Source organism: Aethalodelphis obliquidens, unplaced genomic scaffold, assembly GCF_003676395.1.
Source record: "Aethalodelphis obliquidens isolate GAN/ISIS:26980383/991018 unplaced genomic scaffold, ASM367639v1 scaffold3, whole genome shotgun sequence".
In the NCBI taxonomy this organism is placed as follows: Eukaryota; Metazoa; Chordata; class Mammalia; order Artiodactyla; family Delphinidae; genus Aethalodelphis; species Aethalodelphis obliquidens.
This window is the reverse complement of record NW_020837947.1, coordinates 46,706,136-46,730,968: the sequence shown is the minus strand read 5'-3', so window position 1 is coordinate 46,730,968 and position 24,833 is coordinate 46,706,136. Positions and strand designations below refer to the sequence as shown.

The 24,833-nt window shown below is 40.6% G+C and overlaps 1 protein-coding gene across 4 annotated transcripts in view; it reads right to left on the bottom strand.

Moving 5' to 3' along the window:
• Positions 1 to 24,833, bottom strand: part of LAMA4 (laminin subunit alpha 4) — a 151,521-nt gene that overhangs the window by 95,936 nt on the left and 30,752 nt on the right. For all 4 annotated transcript variants that reach the window (XM_027088304.1, XM_027088295.1, XM_027088310.1 and 1 more), the window contains exons 3-4: positions 15,487 to 15,588; positions 4,376 to 4,500 (exon numbers count right to left, since the gene is read on the bottom strand). In XM_027088304.1, the coding sequence (XP_026944105.1) occupies positions 4,376 to 4,500; positions 15,487 to 15,588 (227 nt within the window). The remainder of the gene's footprint in view (positions 1 to 4,375; positions 4,501 to 15,486; positions 15,589 to 24,833) is intronic.

Here is a 24,833-nt window from a genome sequence, read left to right as displayed (position 1 = left end):
TAGCACTTTATAGGATCCAGGCAGATCTGTCCTGTTCTATGATCACACACTATCCCCCCACCCCACCCCACCCCACCCCCGTTTTCTGTATCCAGTTCTCTCCCCCAAGGGATTTCAGGAAGTAGAACTATTGCCACTACAGAGAAAGCAGGTCTCTTCCACCCTTCCCAATTCCTCCACACTCCCACTTAATGTTCTTTACTTATAGGTCATATATTTTTGCTTTTGTGTTAATCTTCAGCAGGTTTTTCCACCTCAAATCTGTCCTCTAGAGCAGGAGTCCCCAGCCTCCAGGCCGAGGACCGGTACCGGGCGAGGCCTGTTAGGAACTGGACCGCACAGCAGGAGGTGAGCAGGGGGCAAATAAGCAGAGCTTCATCTGCCGCTCCCCCATCGCTGGCGTTACCGCCTGAACCATCCCTCCCCCCCCCCAGCCCCTTCCATGGAAGAATTGTCCTCCATGAAAGCAGTCCCTGGTGCCAAAAAGTTTGGGGACCACTGCTCTAGAGACTTCAGCTTTTACATCTGTGAATATGTACTTAACTGCACAGCCTGTTCCCTAAGTCCCTCAATTGCTCTTTTGAACCTGGATCCACTCACACAAGCAGAGAAAGAACATGGGTGGAAATGGTGATTCTTGTTGCCTATGGAAACTACCTGTGTTTCCTCTTTCCAGACAAGAAGCTCATTACCTGATTGGCAAGTTTCTGCTTCTTTTATCTGAAAGAGTTAACAGTCTTCAGAAGAGCTTCTTGATGAACTAAGATACTGGATAATCTGGCTCAAAGGTAAGAAAGTCATTTGCTTTAGAAGCTTCAAAATATTTCTGTAATTTCATCCATTTTAATGAAGGCAGGAGTTTTTAACTGTTTTATTCACAACTGTGACCAACAACCAGTACATGATTGGCACATAATAAGTGCTTGATTAATATTTGTTGATTTTATGTAGACAAGACTTCTCAGCCCATAGGAATGAGGCTCCAGAAGACTTATATCTCAAGACATTAATGTCCTATAATTTAGATAAGGAAGTCTTGTCATATGAATGGTGCAAAAAGTACAAAAGTCGGACAATACAATGAAGAATTTGGGATTACCTTTCTAATTCATCTGGTAGTTTCTAAAGAAACTGCAGCTCTAAGCTTATAAAGCTGCTTTGAGCAGATGGTGCTATATAACATCTTTGTTTATATGGGAGAATGAGTGAAACCTGTTATTAGAAAGTTGGAGGTTAATATATTTAACAAAATAACTATACCATGGTAAGGGAGCAGCATGCTAAACACCTCATCACATATGGTTAAGACTCACGTTTTAGAGCAGAATATATATATTTTTTAACATCTTTATTGGAGTATAATTGCTTTACAATGGTGTGTTAGTTTCTGCTTTATAACAAAGTGAATCAGCTATACATATACATATATCCCCATATCTCCTCCCTCTTGTGTCTCCCTCCCATCCTCCCTATCCCACCCCTCTAGGTGGTCACAAAGCACGGAGCTGATCTCCCTGTGCTATGCTATGCAGCTGCTTCCCATTTTACGTTTGGTAGTGTATATATATAAATGCTACTCTCTCACTTCATCCCAGCTTACCCTTCCCCCCTCCCCATGTCCTCAAGTCCATTCTCTATGTTAGAGCAGAATATTAATGAACAATTAAAGAATATACCTAGATGAGGCAAAGGGAGCTCATAAATCAGGACACACTTGAATGAAAATAATAGAACACAATGTTTTTTTCCACTCTCACTTTCAGTACCATCCATTTTGCACACATTTTTAATACCATTGGACATGAAAAATCACAAAGCAAAGGCTGAGACAGTTTAATGGTTTCTAAAGAAAGATGGGGCTGTAAAACATCTGACTTCTTCACAGACTGTCAGACTCATCAGAGGATTTGAACAAATCACAAGCTATTAGGTGAAATGTTAGGTGGTACTGGTGTTCAATAAAGGGAAAAAACATTAGGGGGAAATTTGGTTGTCATCTTTTTTCTCTTTATAAGAAAGTATGTGTGATGATATCACTTATATGTGGAATCTAAAATATGACACAAATGAACTTATCTATGAAACAGAAACAGACTCATAGACATAGAGAACAGACTTGTGGCTGCCAAAGGGGGAGGGAGGGATGGATTGGGAGTTTGGGATTAGCAGATACAAACTGTTATATACAGAACGGATAAACAGTTCCTATTGTATAGCACAGGGAACTGTATTCAATATCCTGTATTAAACCATAATAGAAAAGAAAAAAAAAGTGTGTGTGTGTGTGTGTGTGTGTGTGTGTGTGTGTGTGTGTGGCATTCAGGCCTTTTAAAAATTATTTTATATGCATTATTTAATTTTTACTACAACTATCAAGCAAATATTACATCCAAACACTTAGAAGAGTGCCTGACATAGAGTATGCAAAATGTGTTAGAAAAAATATAAAGTATGTGTTCAGTAAAGCCAACATCTACATACACCTTTCTATGTGTGAGGCACCAACCCAAGTGCTCCACACGTGCTATCCTAATCCAACTTTGTGAGGCAGATCCTTACACAAACTTTTATTTACTAAGGGAAAAACTGAGATCCAGAGCAGGTCAAACAAATCAACAAATGAAGCTAACATCTGAATCTAGTTTCCCTGACCTGAAATCTCATGGAAAGTGAGACACAGAGAGAAGGGACTTTGTCTAAAATAACACAGCTATAATGTGCCAACGCAGAGATATGAACGTAGTTTTTTACTTTTTCCACTTGTGGGATAATAAAAAATATATATTTGATTTTTGTCTTGGTTCCTGGTACAGAACTCCTAAAATCCATGGAATTTCTTAGTGACATGACTGTCTTTTGTTATTCATAATGAGTCCCTTTCAATTTTTCAATTGTATCTTTTTTTTTTTAAGGCTTTTTTTCCACCAGTGATCGAACCATGCCCCCTGCAGTGGAAGCGAGGATTCTTAACCACTGGACTACCAGGGAAGTCCCAACGGTCTTTGAGTTTATGTTAATGAGGTGACTCGATGGGTCCCTCAGTAGCTTCAGGACGTGGGCTGGTCTGCGGGAGGAACCTACTACTGTGGTAGGGTTCCTGTAGTAGGGTTCCTGTAGTAGCGTTGGAATTTTCAACCCCATCCCTTCCTCCACCTCAGGGAAGGGGAGAGGGGCTAAAGATTGAGTTCAATCACCAATAATTCAATCGTGACTATAATGAAACTTTGATAAAGCTCGGAACAACAAGGTTTGGGGAGCTTCTGGGTTGGTGAACACACAGATTTGCTGAGGGGTGGTGCGCCTGGTGAGCAAGTGCACAGAGGCTCTGCTCCCTCCCATCTCCCTGTCCATACCATGTCCCTGCGTCTCTTACATTTGGCTGGTCCTGAGTTGTATCCTTTGTAATAAAACTGTATTTGTAAGTACAGTGCTTTCCTGAGTTCTGTGAGTCATTGTAGAGAATTATCAAACTTGGAGAGGCATTGAAGGGACCCCTGAATTTGTACTTAGCTGGGCAGAAAAGTGAGTAGCCTGGGACCCCAACTTGTGGCTGGCTTTCAAAGTGGGACTGAGCCCTTAACCAATGGGGTCTGCACTAACTCTAGTGGTTAGTGTCAGATTTGATTAGATTGTAGGACACCAGCTGGTGTCAGAGAATTGGAGAACTGGTTGAATACTTGTAAAACCAAACACCACTACATCATTTTAATTCTACATTCTACATTTTTAAGCCAATAAAATGGCTAGTCATGACCTAACTACTGGATTTATACATATATGTGCCTGAAAAGAATCCTATTATTTCCCTTAAGATGCACGTGTATTGTCTTTAACTTCTCACTCAGGAAACATAGCCAGAAGTGAAAATTCATTTTCTCAGATATCTTCTACGAGCTGACTGGTCTAAAGCACATCTGTTTATCTGTGCTCTATTTCTGATTGAAAGCCTACTTAGCCGCCACATGTAGAAAATGTCTGCTCTATGGGACCAGGAGAAACACTACCACTGAAAATGACGAATTATAATGTCTGTTGGCATCACCAGTTGTGATCTCTCTAGGTCAAGGGATGGCCAAGAAAAGATGAGACTAGCCTTGATTATAAAACTTGGGAAGCTTCATTGACTTTTGTGATGTGCCCCGTACCCAACCCCCAATATTTAGGGAACACAGTCATCACCTATGCTGCAGTGCTTAAGCTTTCCTGAAAGTGGATTTAGGCTAGAAAACTTTCCTATATCTCTCCAGTCTCATTGCAACATGAGATACTCAATTTTGACTGTGGAAAAACCTTAGAACTCTGTATAGGGAGAAAAAAAAGAAAGAAAAATGAAGCAGATAAGTGGTAGAAGAGACCATCTTTCTTTAAGACTTACTTGGCAACATGAGGCAGGGGGCAGGCGCACGGCTGGCAGACGCGGGGTGCTCCCCTGATGGCATCTCCGATATAACCATCTAGACATTTCTCACAGTGCTCGCCTGTTGTGTTCCGTTGGCAGTGCTGTAAGACAAAAGATAAGAAAACTGACAAGGACACAGTAAGAAACTTTATACACAGCAAATCTGGCAATCAAGCAGTAGTTCAAGCAAAGGGGATGTCAGGCCTGACAAAACAGATGGTGTGCGATGGTCCTGGTCAGCACAAAGGAGCCACGCTGGCCCCAGTCAGTGCTACAAAGTGCAGACAATGGGGATGACCTCTGCGTGTGCACTAGCAGCCTGGGGACTCTTCAGAGTTTGTGTGAAAAGGGGATTATTCGTCAGTTACTCGTTTCAATTCAGAATGATAATCAGAATGATCAAACTCTGGATATCCTAGAAGCATCAGTTTACTGACTTGGAATAAATATGAAATGAAAAAACAAATCTGCCTGGGTAAGCATCAGGGGGAACACTTTAAGAATTTATGGGCTTGGGACTTCCCTGGTGGCCCAGTGGTTAAGAATCCGTCTGCCAATGCAGGGGACACAGGTTCGTTCCCTGGTTGGGGAAGATCCCACATGCCGCGGAGCAGCTAAGCCCGTGCGCCACAACTACTGAGCCCATATGCTGCAACTACTGAACCCGTGTGCTTAGAGCCCGTGCTCCACAACAAGAGAAGCCACTGCAATGAGAAGCCCACGCACTGCAATGAAGAGTAGCCCCCACTCGCCGCAACTAGAGAAAGCCCGCGTACAGCAACGAAGACCCAACAAGCCAAAAATAAAATAAATAAATAAATAAATATTAAAAAAAAATTTATGGGCTTGGAAGAACAAAATGTGTCCAAATAAAGCATAAATGGAGTAGAAGGTAGATTTCTGCTAATGGGCTGATATCTTGGATAATGATATACAAAAAATAGTAAGCAGGTTTATTGTGTGATTTTTCCATTTGTGGTGGGGATAATTGGATAAAAAGCACAAAACAGTTGATTCTTCTGCCTAGAATGTCTGTTTATCATTCAAGATCTGCACCAGGCCTTGAGAGCTTCAGGATTCCTTCCTGATGCTCCCCTCCCCGATCCTTCTCTCCTTCCATTGCCCTCATTGTACTGTTATCATCAGCTCCGAGCTTCAGCAGCGCTTCCCTCCACACTGCGTCTCTCAGCATTATACTGCCATCAACTTGAATGGAGTCTGTACTCAGCAGCTGTTTGTTGAGCTGATGGATTAATTTCTCATTAGTCCTCTGGAAGAGTCAGTGATGCTAGTCTACTGATATTTTCTCCAACTGGACATGACTGGATTGCACAAGGCAATGCCAGTAGCACTACGATACTTTCAAAGATGAAAAGAAGACATCTACATTCACCAGAGTGTATAAAGTTTGAATAGGCTTTTCAGTGAAAAACTGTACTGTTAGAATTAGAACGCCATTGAAGAGGCACCCTCCTGTTCGAGCAATTCCCTTAGTAACATCTATGCATGAGAACTTCAACAGATAACTTTTTTTTTGTTAGTTTCTGCTTTATAACAAAGTGAATCAGTTATACATATACCTATGTCCCCATATGTCTTCCTTCTTGCACCTCCCTCCCTATCCCACCCCTCTATGTTGTCACAAAGCACTGAGCTGATCTCCCTGTGCTATGTGGCTGCTTCCCACTAGCTATCTATTTTACGTTTGGTAGTGTATATGTGTCCATTACACTCTCTCACTTTGTCCCAGCTTACCCTTCCTCCTCCCCATATCCTCAAGTCCATTCTCTAGTAGGTCTGCATCTTTATTCCCGTCTTGCCCCTAGGTTCTTCATGACCACTTTCTTTTTTTTTAGATTCCATATATATGTGTTAGCATACGGTATTTGTTCTTCTCTTTCTGACTTTACTCTGAATGACAGTCTCTAGGACCATCCACCTCACTACAAATAACTCAGTTTCGTTCCTTTTCATGGCTGAGTAATATTCCATTGCATATATGTGCCACATCTTCTTTATCCATTCATCTGTTGATGGACACTTAGATTGCTTCCATGTCCTGGCTATTGTAAATAGAGCTGCAATTAACATTTTTTTTCTTTTTCTTTTCTTTTCTTTTTTTTTGCGGTACGCGGGCCCCTCACTGTTGTGGTCTCTCCCGTTGCGGAGCACAGGCTCCAGATGCGCAGGCTCAGCGGCCATGGTTCACGGGCCCAGCTGCTCCACGGCATGTGGGATCCTCCCGGACCAGGGCACGAACCCATGTCTCCTGCATTGGCAGGTGGACTCTCAACCACTGCTCCACCAGGGAAGCCCTGCTATGAACATTTTGGTACATGACTCTTTTTGAATTATGGTTTTCTCAGGGTATGTGCCCAGTAGTGGGATTGCTGGGTCATATGGTAGTTCTACTTTTAGTTTTTTAAGGAACATCCATACTGTTCTCCATAGTGGCTGCATCAATTTACATTCCCACCAACAGTGCAAGAGGGTTCCCTTTTCTCCACACCCTCTCCAGCATATATTGTTTCTAGATTTTTTGATGACGGCCATTTTGACTGGTGTGAGATGATATCTCATTGTAGTTTTGATTTGCATTTCTCTAATGATTAATGATGTTGAGCATTCTTTCATGTGTTTGTTGGCAATCTGTATATCCTCTTTGGAGAAATGTCTATTTAGGTCTTCTGCCCATTTTTGGATTGGGTTGTTTGTTTTTTCGATATTGAGCTGCATGAGCTGCTTATAAATTTTGGAGATTAATCCTTTGTCAATTGCTTCATTTGCAAATATTTTCTCCCATTCCGAGGGTTGTCTTTTCGTCTTGTTTATGGTTTCATTTGCTGTGCAAAAGCTTTTAAGTTTCATTAGGTCCCATTTGTTTATTTTTGTTTTTATTTTCATTTCTCTAGGAGGTGGGTCAAAAAGGATCTTGCTGTGATTTATGTCAAAGATAGAATTTAATTTTTAATAGTAGCTGGGCTTAATCACCAGCTTTCAAAATTCCTGAATTTCAACAATTGGCTATTGCAATTGTAATTTGGTATGAGTCAGCTCCAGCACACCATTGGTACTAGGAATATACCTTGCTGAGTGGTCCACACAGAAGGAGCCTGGCAGAACAAATACGCCAATTCAGCAGCAGGCCCTGGAGGTCGGAGGTCAGAGGTGGGTGGAGGAATAGGAAAAGGGTGGTAGCTTGAACTGGAACCCTTCTAATCCAGTTGGCAGTGTACACTGTCATCCCTCCAAACTTGGTGGATGGTAAAGGCCGCGCCACTGGAGATTGCTGAGCGCCGCCAAAGGCTGCAGGGGGCCCCCGGCCGGGAGCGGGGGCGGAGCGTAGCAGCGCAGACAGGAGCCCCCGGCCCTCCCCGCGCCGGGCCCGCATCGCTCGCCGGAATCCCATACCGCAGCCGCAGCGGGTCGGCCCCTTCCGCTCGTTCCGGGATCCCCGGCATGGGCACGCAGCTTCTGCGGGGACTGAGGCTCTGGGGGCTTGGCGCCTCCGCAGGCCTGGTCGCCGCGGCCCGAGCCCCCACCGCCAACAGATAACTTTTTAAAAACTGGGATCTGTGGAGGAATCTTGGGGAAGGCAAGACGGAGTGACTGGAAACTTAACTCTGAGTTTGTTATTTTGTCTCTATGTTCTATGTTGAGGTTCAAAATAATAGTGAGGTCCTGCTCAAAACATTTTATCTGGATTAACTAATTTAATTCTCACAATAATTCTAAGGTAAGTTACTATTTTTTCCCCATTTTACAAATGAATAGAGACACAGGGAGGTTAAGTAAATTGCCCAGTGTCACACAGAGGTAGGTGTGTCTCAAAAGTGAGATCTGAACTCAGGCAATCTGGCTCCAGAGGTTAGGCTGGAAACTCCCATATTATACTGCTTCTCCAAAGTGTTAGAGAAAAGGCTTCTTTCCCAAAAGAGTCATAAAATGACTGCATTAGAAAGTGTTTAACTGTTTTACTAACAGTTTGAGCTTCATATCAAGAACAACACACTAGACAAAAGGGAGGAATCCTGATATGGGCCACAGCTATCATGGTTGAATGCTCTTTGGGCATTTGATATGCCATTAGATGTGGACAGTCTTTGGGTCCTGATTAGAATTACGTTAACAGAATAGAATTATTGATAAGAGGTTAGTTCAGACCACCTGACAGAAGAGAAACTGAAAATAAAGTATGATGTGCAGACAACAGGATGTTAACATATTTCCCTCACTGTTCTTAATGCTGTATCAAGTGCTAAGTCAACCTTCAGTAAATGTTTGTTGGAAAGAAAAATGAAGGAAAAAGTGGGAAAGGGTGAATTAGCATCTGGAGCAAGTAAAGGAAATTAACATGCACCCAAAGCCAGCTCAAAATTGGTGGCAATCTCTCATCCCAGGGAAAACCAACGAGCCTTATCCAACTACCAGGAATCTAAGCCATAAGCAATCTGTCAGGGCAGCTCTAGACTGGGGTCAAACTTGTCCGAGTCCTTGTTGGACAGATGAAGCCTATCTGTGCAGAAGAAAACAAGCCTGTTGTAAGATGTTAGACCACTCTTCATGCCTGAAGCGCCTATTTAGCTACAAAAATGAGCCAATTCTCAATTCTGTCACCTTACGACTCAATGGATGCTTTGGATTCCTTGTCAGGGCACTAATTCTTCCATGGCAGCCACAGGGAGCAATTACCCTCAAGGGCAAAAAGCCTCCAAATCACTATGACCTCTAAATGCTCAGAGTGCAAACACTGACTCTTGTCATCTGCCTTCTTTTAAAGACTTAGTTATGAAATGCCCTAAAAGGCAACTGATGCACATTCTGGGAGATCAGCAGGGATAGTGCTGGCAGCAGGGACAGAGTTCCCTAGCTCCTCCTTTTTCTAGCTGGTTGACCTGGAGCAAGTCACTCGACTTTTCTGGGTCTCTCTGTCTGTAAAACGAGGATCTAGCTGAGACGGTCTATAAGCTTTCTTCTAGCTCTGAAAATCTTTTACTCTGAGATTGCAAACATCCTTTACCTTCATTGCTCTGCCATTTAAAAAACAAAACGGAAAAATGACAATAAATAGTACGCTGTTGCTGGAGTGAGGTACAAATTTATTTTTCAATGAAACTGACCCCACTTAAAAATGAAAAAAGCATTCTGAATTTTTGGCCCGTGGTTAAGAAAGCTACATCTAGATAATCAATTGCACGTTAAGTGTCAGGAATGACATTTGGGAACCAGCTGTGTCTCCTTCATGTGAAAAATGGAGTCTCTTGATGACTGGGCCACAGCACCAGCCTAACGTGGGAAGAAAGCCTAAAAGGATCAGGTTAGTGGCTAGTCACAGGTTTCATGCGTGACTACAGTCTATCTAGACCTGTGGTTCTCAAAATATGTCCAGGGAAGTTAAAACTATTCTCATAATAATACTAAGGTTTTATTTCTCTTTTGCATTCTCATTTCTCATGTGTGTAAGGGGGGTTTTCCTGAGGCTACGTGACAAGGAGATATCACCACAGATTGATGCAGAGGCAGATATGACATCCAGCTGTCTTCCATTAAGCCAGACATGAAACCTATTTTCAATCTGTAAAATACATTTATATTTTTTAAAAACATACTGTTTATGTTAACATGTAATGGGTTTATTATTGTTCTTTTCAAATAGATTAATAAGAAAATATTATAAAAATTTTCCCTCTTAAATTTCAAATGCAGTAAACATGAACAGGTATAATCCACATAAACAAAAGCTCTTTGGCACCTTGAGTGATTCTAATGAGTGTAAACGGCTCAAGAGACAAAAAGTTTGAGAACTGCTGCTCTGTCTAGATCAGAGCTTCTCAGACCTGTGTGCACAGAATGCACTGGGGATTTTGTGAAAATGCAGATTCTGTTCAGGGTGCCTGGGTTGGGCCTGGGTTTCTGCATTTCTAACAAGCTCCCAAGTATCACCAGTGCTGTTGGTCTAGACTATACTTGAGAAGCAAGGGTCTAGATGGAAACACCTCATGTCGGTAGCACTGTTTGCTAGTTACTCAGCACAAGCCTAAGGCTCTAGAATAACAAGACAGTGCATTTTACTGCAATAAAGGGGACCCCAGTCTCAAATTAGAATATTAAAGATTTTTGCTTTTAAGTAAATTTGTTATTCATTCACTTAAACCTGGATTAAGCTGATATAATGACAGACAATGAGCTGTGAAGGTTACTAAAATGAAGAAGACCCAGTTCCTGCCTTTGAATAACTCACTTTGAGTAAGTTGTGATAAAAACAGAGAGGTAAACTGAGAAGAATACAGTGTGCTAGGTGCTATGACTCTACTATGGGTCAGAAAGAAGGGAAAGGGTCTACTCTTTCTGAGAAAGCAAGACAAGACTTAATGGAGGTGGTGACATCTGAACTAGGCCTTGAAGGATAAGCAAGAAATCCCAGGCAGAGAACAGGGAAACACAAGTTCAGACACAGAAAGTGAAAGTACAGAGTTAGTTTAGGTGGCAGAGAGAAGCTCAGTGGGTCTGGAATAGAAATCCTTGAAGGATTTTAGAAAGGGGGATGCCTTGATTAGGTCGTGTTTTTTAAAGATGTTTCCATTGCTTGTGAGGAAGACAGATTAGGGGGAGGAGAGTCTGGAGCAGGGCATAATGAGTAGTTGGGAAGCTGCACTAGTGGTCAGGGAGGGATACTGTGGGCATGAATTAAGACAGTGGGATGGCACAGAACAGAGGAGGCCCTCTCCTAGGTTGAACTGGCAGGATTTGGTGCTCAGCTGAATATTGGTGAAGAGGAAAAGGCAGTTGATGAAGCATCTGGGACAAGCATGAGGGATTGGCAGAATGGTGCTGTCATTAATTGAGGTGGGGAATACAAGAGGAGGAACATGTTCAAGGTTGAGAAAAGAAGGAAAAAACAATGTATAGAGAACTTATTATCTGCATTTGGTTCCCATCATACTCTTACATTGGGGGCACAAAGCAACAAGAGACTCCACTGAGCTAGCCATCCTTAAAATCCTTTGCACACAAATTTTATGACTTTATGTCAAAACTTTAGCTAACATGGAACCAAATCAATCACTATTTGCAAAATTTGGTTTTTCCAAGCTTGCAACAGATTGGAAAACTGTCAAAATTTTAATGTAAGAATTATGCACTTGATTTAGATACCAACTTTATAGTTGCAAGTAAAACAGGAAAAAGAATTCCCTATTACTCAATTTCTTCTTTCTACTGGACATCTAATAAGGGTGTTGCTTTATCCATCACACATGTTTAGTCTTAAAGGGACTTACATTGGTTGATTTTGGCTTAATACACATAAAGGACAGTTTGAAAATCAGGAGAAAAATGCTAGTGTCTACAGAAATTAGAAATGTAATAACTTTGCTTTCCTGAATTAGGTTTTAATTAGGCTTTGAGAGTAATAAAAAATTCCTTAGCCTTCAATATGTCAAATGACTTCCTTTTCTCCATTGTGCTTAGGGTGGGGTAGAAGTCCATCTAAATATCAATATCTTTTTAATTATAAAATTACTGGCAGTTGTAGAACACTTGGGCAGGTATACTGTAAAGTGAAAAGAAGAAAATAAAAGCCCGTCCACATTTCTACCAGCCAGATGTGAATCCTTAACAGCTTGATGGTTTTCTTTTTAGATTTCAATTATGTTTCGCAGTTATTTAGTGGTTTCAAATCCAAATCTTTTCATTCAGATTTAGATTTTTTCCTGAAATGCTGGCACAGACCTCAAAATCTTTTCATTTTTTTTTCTTTGATTGTCACTGAGCAGGTGGGGGTCTCTGCATGTGTTTCTGAAGCACCCCTGGTCCTCGTACTTTGAACTTCATTATGTTGGTCACGTCCACAAGCATTTTCAAGTAGGTGTTCTGTCCCTACAGCCCTTCAGTCCACACAGTGGAAAGCACTTAATCCAAATCCTAGAATAGTGCCAGGCACATAAGTGGTACTCAAAAAATGCTTATTTGTTAAGTGGATAAATGAAATCAACAGATACACCAATGCTTAATCAAAAGGAACCTGAGGGCTTCCCTGGTGGCGTAGTGGTTGAGAGTCCGCCTGCCGATGCAGGGGACACGGGTTCGTGCCCCGGTCCGGGAAGATCCCACATGCCGTGGAGTGACTGGGTCCGTAAGCCGTGGCCACTGAGCCTGTGCATCCGGAGCCTGTGCTCCGCAACGGGAGAGGCCACAGCAGTGAGAGGCCTGCGTACAGCAAAAAAAAAAAAAAAAAAAAAAAAAGGGAACCTGAGGAGCCCGTGCCAGTGGTGAACTTCAAGTCAGATTTTCTCCACTCTAGTTCTGGTCAGTGGGCTCCACGCTTTCTCCTAATGATGAAGCACCAGTTCTTTAGATGGTAACTGGACTTAGTCATGGTCTCTTCTTGGTTCTCTGTACCTAGCCTCTAGATCGGGGGATAAACTATAGGTTATCAGTGACCAGGCATTCCTATCACTAGCCATCTGTCTGCTTCTGTTTGTTTCTACACCTTAAATCCTTTCTCATGCCTCTTTCGGGAGCTTTCCTAGAGAGTCTGCCATGCCCACTGGAGTTGCCTGGCCTTTAAGTCTCTGCCTAGCTGACTCCACTGAGAACCCTGCCCAGTGCACCCCGGTTCTGATAAGATGCAAAGTGGCCCTTTGGAAAGACAATCAATGCATACTGGATTTCATTAGTTAATCCACTTTTCACTTAACCACCTTTCTGCATTTGAAGAGTTGGCATTCCTCTTGTGAAGAAATCTCTTAAGATTTTTTGGTATTGTCTGAAATGGTAGCATAACTTTGTTTACTCTATGTATTTTGTCAAATGGCTTAGTTCCTTAAAATCAGTCTGTAAAATATAAGGTCCAATTGAAATTGATCATGGGAATGGAGGAAGAATTAGAAACCAAGAGGCGAAGATAAGACAGAGGCATTACAAGCCTTCAAAATAAAACAAAGTGAAATAAAAGAAGGCCATTTATTTTGTTGCTTATGGAAGATGGGAGAAATTAGTTAGGCCAGGCAAACTGTAAGAACTGATTGAAACTCTGGTGCCCACAGTGAATTGCAAGGTGTTCAGGTGGAGCCGCTGTGTCTTCTCTGGCTCCCTGAACGATGACAAGGCTCTGGGGCTACAGGGCAGGAGCTGAGAAGTAAGATGGCTATTTTCTTTTTTTCTTTAATGTTCTATCTTGGAACAAAGTAATTGCAGGAAGATAGGCAACTTCCCTGAGTGTGCATATAAATGTTTACACCCTAGCCCATCCCCAAACTTTTTTTTTTTTTTTTTTTTTGCGGTACGCGGGCCTCTCACTGTTGTGGCCTCTCCCGTTGCGGAGCACAGGCTCCGGACGCGCAGGCTCAGCGGCCATGGCTCACGGACCCAGTCGCTCCACGGCACGTGGGATCTTCCCGGACCGGGGCACGAACCCGTGTCCCCTGCATCGGCAGGCGGACTCTCAACCACTGCACCACCAGGGAAGCCCCCGCAAACTTTTATTAGAACTTCGTATGCCCCAGGAGCTATGAAGGAATCACGTGATGACTGCCCCCTTCAGAAGCTCAAGTCCAGGTCAAAGATAAAACCATGATAGCTCTTATTCTGACCAGGTCATTGTAACAAACAGTAGTTTTGTCATAGCCCTCTATAGGCACTAGCAGGAGGGACATTTTTCCCCTTTAATTTATTTCAGTCTTCCATCTTACTGACTAACAGCAGCTGATGGGCTGGCTAATCCCTGTTGTCTTATATTTAAATAAACTAGATGACAAAGAGCATTTAATTGGTCAAATTATCAGAGGTGTACATTATTAGTTCAAGTGCATCCATGGGATTTTCTTTTCAAATGTCACTGGGATTAAAATAACAGGAAACCGGAGATGAAAGCATTAGAAAGGGGTAGACTTTGGCAGCTGCGGGTGCCTACACTGCTACAGAGGACATCCTGGATGTAATGGTTATTTAAGAAGATGGGGGAAGGGGAAAACAGAAACGCCAGGACTAAACAAACACTACAAAGAGTTAGCAATGTTTAGTGTTTGCAACTTAATTCTGTCCCTAGAAAAATGTGAATTGTTAGGTTTAAAAAAAATGGAAACGTTCTAATTTGCATCTTAATGTAATACATGAGTAAAATAACACCTTCAAGTACACACCTTGAAGACCACTTACAATCAAAATTATCTGCTTAATACAGACAATTATGCTAATTTTGAGGTAGGTAGGTATATTTAAGTATTCTTGCAGTTTATGCAAAAATATTCTTGCAGTTTGGGAAAGCCTCTTTGCCTCATGGGAACTTCTACTGTTATACTGCTGTGTAATAGTATCACTCATGAAGGAAAACATGATCTTAAGGCATAAGTCGTTAAAAACGCCTCCTACGACTTCTACTGAAGTCACTTCTGGTAAATATTTCAATCCCCATCTTCACTAGGTTGTCAGTCCTTTTAGTGAAAATGGGCAATATGTAGCACGTACTTTTGCTAAAAGGCTTCTCATTCTCCTTCATAAATCTCTATCATGTTTCACTGTCTATTGGAAAATTCCTTTCAGTTAAGGAAAAAAAAAATTCTTTGGGGGCTTGATTACAGAGTTACAAAGGCCATAACGCCAAAGCTTTCATTTTTATTAGCTATTTGGTTTAAACCTTTTTTTTTTAATTTTGATCTATAGACCTGACTATCTTAAGTTGTAAAATAGGCTATGAAACAACTGTTTTATTCTCCTGGTCTATGTGGAGTGAAGCCAAACATATGGCAAACTGTGCTATTACAGAGGAATTTGGATGGATGATTTCCTCCTCTGTGTATTATTTTCAAGCCCATCACCAATGGCTGTTAGCAGGAAACCAGCTGCCGAGGGTGGTGGGGCAGTTACTGCTAGGGGCACACGCACATTCAGACATACACCTTGGTGACCACTTACAGTCATACGCAGTTTATATGAGGTGTTTTACAGGAAAAGTGAAGGGTATAAAGAAAGCTTGATTAGCAGTTTGCTCCTAGGCAGCTCAAACATCCAGGAAGAATATTTTATCCCCACCCAAGATGCAAAGGCTCGATGCAATATTTGAGAAGCGATAGATGACCCCTACTTACCACACAGAGTCCAGAGCCATCCAAGCACTCGTTGGAATTACCATTACAGTCACAGGGCAAACATTCTCCCGACTGGGCAAAAAAGAATCCTGCGTCGCATTTCTGAAACAGACACAACAAAAGCATCTTCATGACCGAAAAGATCAATTTTGGCCTCATTTTCTGAGAGGAGTACGAGGAACTGATTGGTAAATGATCCAAATATTTCTTTACAGAACATACTAACATGAACTATTTATACTACCATTCAATGATGTATATCCAATTTTCTTTATGTATCTTTTCTGCCTCTTTTTTCACTCCTTTTTTGGGGGGGGGGGCGGGGAGGGCCGGGAGGGCCTGGGGTCGGGGTCTCCTGCAGAGGTTGTCGGACCAGCCACGGCCCGGACACCACGAGAACAAATGGCGTCCAATTCTCGCGATGCGTAGCCGTTCGCGCAGCAAGATCTCATCTCTTTCTCTTCTTCGCCGCGTGAACGCCTGTCACTTCTCAGCAGAACAGGAGCACCTTTAACACAGCCTATCACCGTGAGGAAGTAAGATTTTAGGTAACAGTGAAGGAGAAATTTTCTAATGTTTTCTTCCAATCCGACACAAGACAAATCCAAACTATTTGGGTGAGGCACTACTGCATCATGCAGTATGAATAAAGACCTGTGGGTTCAGAAATTATTGCCTGTGGCAGAACAACTTAGAGATGTGTCTGTCATAAACTTGAGCTCTTAAAAAAATACGCTTTTCAGATCCTAAAATTTTAAAGGGAGGGGTAAGGAAGTTAATGAGTCCTTACACTTAGCAGGTCCTTCGTGGGCGCTCTTCCTATTTCATTTGTCCTCGTAACTGCGAGAAACACATTGTTTTCCTTCGTTCCCCTGGTGAGATAATTAAACCCAGAGGTGTGGGTTGTGGGGATGTTAACCGATCTTGCATTTGCTGAATTGCCCTGCCCAAATGTCACTTGTGCTCAGGTTGAGAAGCTTTGTGAGATTGTTCTTGGTTTATGCCATTGGGCTTATGGATATGTATTTTATGTTTCTTTGGAATGTTTCAATGCTGCAAGGCAGAAATGACATCATAGGCCTGGAAGTCCACTCCTTGTCTGTCAGACAGATTTACATCTAAAGAATTCCAGACAGATAAGAATCTGGGTGGTTTCCACAAACTTACAGAGGAGGAGGGTTCCCATCACACCCGCCATTGACTCGTAGTTTTGTACTGTCTTGGCTACCAGGAAACTTTTCATTGTATCTGGCTGAGGTCCCTCTGACTGTTATGCAAACCCATTTCCTCTTGCTTTTTTCTCTGTAGAGAAAGAATCACTAGACACCATGCACAGTATAAAAACCCCATAGTCCTAAAACTAAAATTTAACATATTCCATTTGGAGGAAGTTTGATAGAGCATAATGTCATTTGCCTATGAAGAAAAGGCAAAGAAATTCTGTCTTTCTAAGTGAAGACAAAATAAGGCTGAGAAGGGACCAATTTATAAATTATAATGGAAATTTTGTAGTTGATGGTAAGCCTTTTTCTCAGTTTCCACTAGGGAACAAAAGAGAGGGAAAGGTGCTAAAATTGCAGTAGGAAGCATTTAATTCACACCACCTAATTTCACATATTTCTAACTTCTGTTTCAAAATACAAGAAATACATGTTTTCACTGTGATGCAGTACACAGAAAAAGGAATTCGCAGAAACAAGAGTAAGAAAAAAGACTCACAAAACAGTAATTAATCTTACTATGTGTCATATACTTTAAACTTCTCTATTTTATTTTATTTTATCTTATTTTATTTTATTTTAAAATATATCCTGGTCCTAAGACATAACATTGATTTGATGACCCATGAATGTGTTGCATCCTGCATTTTGACATTAGGAGGCTTTTAATTATAAAAGGAATGGATAACAGTAGTGAGGGCCTTAGTATTAGTTATCTCAGGACCCTCCATACCAGTGGTTTCTGAGTTCTCTAACTGACCAAGTTACAGACATCTGATTGGGGGAGTTTCTGATTCAATAGTTCTGATGGTGAAGCCAAAGAATCTACATTTTTTTTTATAAAATAAATTGTGTATTTTAAAAATTATTTATTTTAATTAATTCTTCCCCCCAGCCTTATTGAGATATAATTGACGTATAACGTTGTATAAGTTTAAGGTGTACAGCATGCTGATTTGATATGCATATGTATTGCAAAATGATTACCACCATAGCATTAACTAACAACTCTATCATGTCACATAACTACCATTTCTTTTTTGTGGTGAGAACATGTAAGATTTACTCTCTTAGCAACTCTCAAGTGTATAATACAGTATTATTAACTATAATCAAGGTGCTGTATATTAGATAACCAGAATTTGTTAATCTTTTAACTGGAAGTTTTTACCCTTTGACCAACCTCTCCCTGTTTCCCTGTCTCCCCTCCCAGCCCCTGTAACCACCCTTCTGGTCTCTGTTTCTATGAGTTCCAAGGAGTGGGGCAGAGATTGGAGGTGTATTTGGAAGAGGAAAGCACACTGGTAGTAGCAGGGAGTCTGATAGAGATGCCTGGAAACGGTACATGAAAAGACCCACTTGTACCATCAACTATAGTAAGGACCTTCTTCTGGCCCAAGGAATCAAGTTTCTGAAAGGGTGTTTTTAAATTGATAGTAGTGCAAGTCTTTTAGGCATTCTCGCAGCTCATTCTTCTGACGAAGACAAAGAAAATTAAGATTTGCCCTGAATAAATGCATCATTGTGAATATGACAGTGGCTAATCTCTTATTAGCCTGAGGCCCTGACTAAATTAAGAGACTCATTTTTAAAAAACAAAAATAAAATTATCACAAAAAAACCACAAAAAAATTGGAAGGTTTTGTATTTTAGAAGAGTTTTACGTTTACTGAAAAATTTTGAGGGATCTGTATTTTTAAAAAGCCCCATGAAGATTTCAGTGTGAGACTAGGTTTGGAAGGATTGCTTCAAAGCACCTGTCACAGTACCTTGTACATGTTCGTTGCTCAATGAACTTGTGATTGTGATTTGAATGGTTTGGACCAGGACAGGACATCAGAGGTATATGTGCTGTTGGAAACCAGTGGTTTATCCTGCTAATCTACTCACCGCTCTCTGCTGGGGCTGGACTGGGTCTCCAATGTTTCTCAACACAGTTCAGGCAGCCACTGCCTTGACTAGACTGTGTACAAGATGAAATCTTTGTTATGCCAAGTTTAGGAGGAGACCTCACTCTGAGAATCTGTCATTATCCACTTATCCACACACCAGATGAAGGTTCTGACCTTGTGTGAAGGATGATTTGGCTCAGGTCTCATACTGTGGGAGATGGGAAGAGAAGGGAGGCAGGGACAGGGTTGTGTGGAATAGTCACTTGGCCCCCTGCCAAGAGGGCAAGGAGGGTTGGAAGCCTGGCCAACTCCTTTCTTGCTGAGTTTTGTACACTTGAAAGGATTGTATTTTCTAACTCATCTATCCAGAGAGGAGGCACCATTTTAAAATTCACATAAAGGCACCATATGGAATAATGGAAGCCCTGGGTATGGGGAGCTTCTGATGTCATTCCTAGAGCCCATGCACTGGATACCTTGGACCTTGTGTTGTAGAACTTTAGAGGATTCCTTGAAATGGTAAATTGTTAAGTGGTTCAAAAGAAGCTTGAGTATCCTCAGGAAGAGCTGTTTAAGGTTGTTTCTTTTATGTAAAAACATTTTATCATTTTTTCCCCAGAAAGTTCTGTTAAGTTTTACTGGATCTCTTCTTGAAATTCTATGGGAACTGGCAAAATTGACCTTTGTCATAATATTAAAAGGTAGATATTCTCAAGGATGAAAGTGTGGCTATTTTTTAGTTTTGCTCTTGGTTAATCTTTTCTCTAAGTAATTCTAAGACCTGTGCTATTTAGAGGCCTGTGAAAGCTGAATAGTCTTCTCACAAGGAGAATAATATCTGTGTGCTTTCCTTGGAAATAGTCTCCAGAATTTACTAAACAAAGATGTGTTTATGTATTATATATGTGTGTGTGTAAGCAAGAGAAGTCTTACAGTCAATTTTTAGATGCCACCCTGAACCCTCTTGCCCACATAAGATTGACCTACAGCAGACAACTGTATAAACACGTGGGTGGGTGATTTAGAGAGCACTCAGGGAGATTTGTATCTTCTGAGATGGTGCCATAACCTTTAAAAAATGGATAATAATAACAAGGATAATAATGACAATAATGATGATGATGATAACTATAATATGGTTACCATTTACTGAGAGCCTGTGTACCAAGTATTGTGATAAGTACTTTATCCATGTTATGGTATTTGCTCTTCACAGCAACTCTGTGAATTGGGTATAAGTACCTGCATTTTAGAAATGAACAAACTGAGAGTCAGAGAAGATTAGAAATGTATCCAATGTCACATAGGTTTACAAGAGGTTCAGACTGCTCCAAATCTTCTTGTTTCTCTACTATACCATGCTGCCCCTCGTAAGTAAATAAATAAATAAAATTCAAAATTTTATTTAATTTACATTTTAATTAATTGAACATAAATATTTATCATGCTAAGTCACTGCGTTGGTCATGTTGCATAGGTCTTGCATTTTTACCCCACCATAGCTCTATGAGGTAAGTTCTGTTACCTTCGTTTTGCAGATGTGGTCTGTGTGGCTTACAGGAATTGTTATTCAGGCCAAGTAACACAGATAAGAAATGGTGGACTCAGAAATTAGATTCTTTGTTTGACTCCCACATTTGAGCTCTTAACCTGCTGATGTACCATTAATATAAGTTAACCAAACCTTTCTTGTTGGGCACTTAGGTTATTTCCAATTTTTTGCTGTTATAAACAATCCACAGCAGGCTGAAATGAATAAAAAATGTAAAATCTCTCCTTTAAGCCCCAGAAAAAATTCTTTAAAAATATATACAATCATTAATATATAAAAACCATTGAATGGGAATATTTACTTTTTAAACAACTTATTTCAGCCACATTGTCATTTTGCTTTCCACTAAATCACTTGTAGACTTTTTACAGCTCTCCATTCTTAAGCCACTCTGTTACTACAGCTTGCCTCCTGCTCTGACACTGAGATTGGATTAATCAATAATATTTACTTCTGCCTTTGAAGGATAAGAGTTAAAATTGCCATTTGCTTACTTTGTTATGATTAGTGTGATGTCTGGCTTGGAGTAAAAATCAGTATATGTTTACTTGACTGATTTTATATTTATAGAAATCAGAACTAGATAGAACTTAGGAGGAAATTAGTGTGGTGTATCCATGTGCCACTTATATTTAGAGGAACTGGAAATGACAGTGTATATATATGTTGATATCCTTGAAGAAGGCGTTATTTCCAGAGGTTCATCGTATAATCACAATGTTAATTATTTCACTAGATGTAATTAAGATTGTTTCTTAACAAAAAAGATAGCATTTATACAGCTGATTGATCATTTTTGTCCTCATTCAAAGAAGTCTCCTTGAAAACACTAGACTTAAACCAACAATACTGTCATCATACAGAACATATTTTGAATTTTCTTAAAAATTCTTAAATTGTGTTCTTTTGAAGTATAGTCCAGTCTGCATCCTTTGGGTGTGGCAAACTTCTAAAAATCTCTTGGAGTTATCAAATAAAGTGAATACCAAGCAAAGTAATATTAAGTTAAAAACTCATAAAAATCTCACTGTGTTTTCCAAATATTGTCACAGAGGAGCCAGTTAATTGGCCACAAGCCATTACTTTCGCATAGATAGTGAATGTCTAAGACCTTCAGAATTTCTGTTGAAAAGCCCAATTGACTAAACAATTTAAATGCTCTAATAGCATTCTTTAGGAATTTGAGGTCTCCAATCACCCATTAAAATAAACTAACAATAGCAAAAATTGACCAGATTTAGGAGGGGCCTGAAGTTGTCATCTGAAGGTGTGAGACACATCTTGAGATCTCTGAGTAGGTACTTGATGTCCCAGAGAGAAACAGACTCTAATCTCCAGTTCCAACAAAAATAATGAATTAATTATAATAAAATTCATTATAGAGAGCACACGCCACAGCCCTGTGCCTATTCTAATAGGATTTGACCTAAAATTGGAATAGATATTTGCATTGTGTCTTCAACCAAGGATCTACAAACATTTTACAAATATTGACTCATCTTGCTTTCTGAATTAGACTTGTAAAATTTTGATTCATCAACTTTTGCTTTAATTTACTAAGGCTTAATGTGGAAAGCTTTAAAAAAAAAAATCTCTCTGAATTCATTCATTTGTATCCAGAGTCATTGCTACCTTCCAAATTAGTATTCTTCAAATTTAACAGCCCACATTCAATTATCTTTCTGTTTAGGTTTTTGTATGGGTATAATCAATCCACTTTTCTCTTGTTTCCAGGCAACAATGATTTCAGCTCTAGTTTTAGTTAATTCCATTTTTTGTTTTAGTGTATTAGTCACCTTAAAATTTAGTCACCTTAAGATTGAATGTTATGCTCACTTAGGAGCTAAAGCTTTGTGCCTTTACTCAGAGTCTCTGGATCTTACACAATGCTGACTTCCATCTGCTTAAAACTTGGGCAGAATTAAGAATCCGATACTATTCAGGGACCTTCTAATAGGAACCAATTGTTCAATTTAATCTATTTAAAAATATCAATTTAGCCTTTGCTGAGGAGGAGTGACTTCTAAGAACATATGAATTTATTACACGGGTAGGTATTTCAAAGGCTATTTTTTTCTGTGTCTATAAAAATAAAAGATAAAGTATCTGACATGGAAAGCAGTCCCGAATTAAGCTATTGATAACTTTGCCTCTGTATTTTTTCTGGTAGGACTTAACATGTTTTGATTGTTCATATACAGAACTATAATGGAAGTGCCAAACGCATTATGCAGTGGGTTACAGTTAGCAAGTTGCCTTCTTGATTGACTTCACTTGAATATAGAGAGAATTACCCATGTACCCTCCCTTGTGTCTCTTTAAGCTCTTGTTTGCGTAATTGAAATTCCCCACATTTCAATAGGCGAAGTTAATTTTTAGATTTTGACAGTGATTTCACCATAGCTTGATTAGGAAAGTGGTTTCAACATTCCTCAGGGGTTTATCCAGTTCAGAGATATTTTTTCTTAGGATTGGCATAAATAAAGCTGGGGTATCAGCTGAACACAAACTATGGTACTGGTTTCTCCTAGTTGGCTCTTAGAGCTACCTTTGTGCTTATTGCTTGGGAACTTTATCTGCCATTCCGTGGCAAACTTGCAAAACACTCCAGCCCTCAATTTAATCACCAAATGAATTAGAGACAATGATTTAGGTCCCGAGGAATTCTGAGGAGCACAGCACTGTTATCTTGTCCACAGTTAAGCCAGGTCCTTTAATTTTGTAGAGTGGAGAGATAGTTATCATGGCATTTACTTTACATTTATGTGGCTATTCCTCAGCACTCTTTATGGGTCTTTTGGGTATTCTCTTGGGCGTGGAAACCAGCGCTCCACTCAAAGGTCTCAGATAACTGTTCTCAAGCCCTGCACTTGATCAAATGCTTATTTGGACTTTTAGATACCAACAGACTCAGGCTGTGATGAAGTACTTACCACACTTGCTAATAAAGAGCTCTCTTTAGTTGTAAAACTAAAAGGATCAAACAAGAAAAGTTTAGAGCCCTAAAGCCATAAAGATTTGCCTTTTGAAGTGTTGGATTGGAGGATGATTATGTTCATTAATACTGATGAAAATTTCTTTAATTTTCTCCTTGAAAAGTTATTTAAAACACTTTATAAGTTGCTCATTTATAGTGGTGATTGCCACTTATAAAACATAATGGGGCTTTAGCAGTGCCTTTTTTCCTTTGATTTTTCTTAAAAAAAGACATCTGCTAACATCTGGCTTTCTGCTCCGGGTCCTCCTCACATTGCCTCATGTAACTGGCTTGTGCTTTTCACTCCTCGCCTTCCAGGCTATGGTTACACAACATAGCCTCTGCAAGATTTTTTTTTTATATCTGAAAACTGACTCAGTTTTATTTAATTTACTGAGGCAAATGCCATGGACACATTTCCAAGAAAGGAAGAGATGCGGACCACAAGGGCTAGCCTTAAGAGCAAGGAGAGAGGAATGACTTCAGAGTTACAAGGTTTAAGGGATTTTGATATGACTCCTTAACCGCTTAGTAGGAATCAGTGTTGTGAGATGACAGGCATCTCTGTCCTCTTCAACTGGTTTTTGTGAATAATAACCGCGAATATTTATTGACAGACACCAGGCACTGAGCTAAGTGCTCCTTATAGATATTCTGATTTGATCGTTACCATTTAATAGCCCACAGGATTGCAAATGTCTGCCTAAATTACCGTTACTTTTTACAAGAAATTGGGAAGTTTAATTGTCTGTAAACTGACTATGGCTTCTGTTCAGTATGCCCAGGGAAGGCAGCAGTGCTTCCTGAGGCGAGTTCTCTGGTTGGGGTATTCTGTCAGTTTCCATTGCTAGTAGATGTACCTGTTTGTCTTGATGTGCCCTGTGTACTTCATTGCTACCTTCACACTGGACCATTCAGGATGCAAAGCAAAATGTGACTGGCAGTACCTGTCATTCTTTATGCTCTTCCTTGTGGGTCTATGCATCACTGAAGAAATGCTATGGTGAATTAGTAGGAAAGGAGAGATGCATCCCAAATCTCTACCCATTTATTCTCAGGAGATAATCTTCCCTCTTTTGATGAGAAAATGGAGGTCATTGGGTAGAAAATCTCATACTATCTATCTCTCTTCTCTTTCTCAAAATTTGTCTTTATCTTGACTCATCCTGATGTCCTCTGCCCACCTCAGAGGAGGTAGTGCTTCTCTTGTTGTTAGGAAAGACTAGCCCTCTATCCGTGCTCTGGGGCTTACACACCTGTGGCCAGCAGGCTCTGTCCCATCACCTAGCCTCCCTCCCTTACATGCCACCCACCTCTTTGCACCCACAGGGATGAGGAGAAGCAGAGTACAGTTAAGTGCTGGGTCTTGTGTTGGATAAGCCCTGACTTCTTCCCCCAGGTTCAGATTCTAAGAACACCTTCCTTCAGCTCTGCCTCTTTTTCATTTTCCTCCATTCTTGCCCAGCCAGGCTTGGTGAGTGAGAACTCAATCACACTGGCTCCGCTTCCTTCATGCCAACCTATGCCTCTATCCATCATCCAGTTTCTGTCTCCATGGTGCCACTGAAACTGCCCTGACAAAGCTGTCGGGTGATGTCTTTGTGGCTTTGCTTTTCCAGTGTTACTTGTTCTTATTCCAGTACTTAATATTTTTGAAATTCCCTCCTTGAAATTCTCTCTTCTCTCTGCAGGACAACTCCCACTTT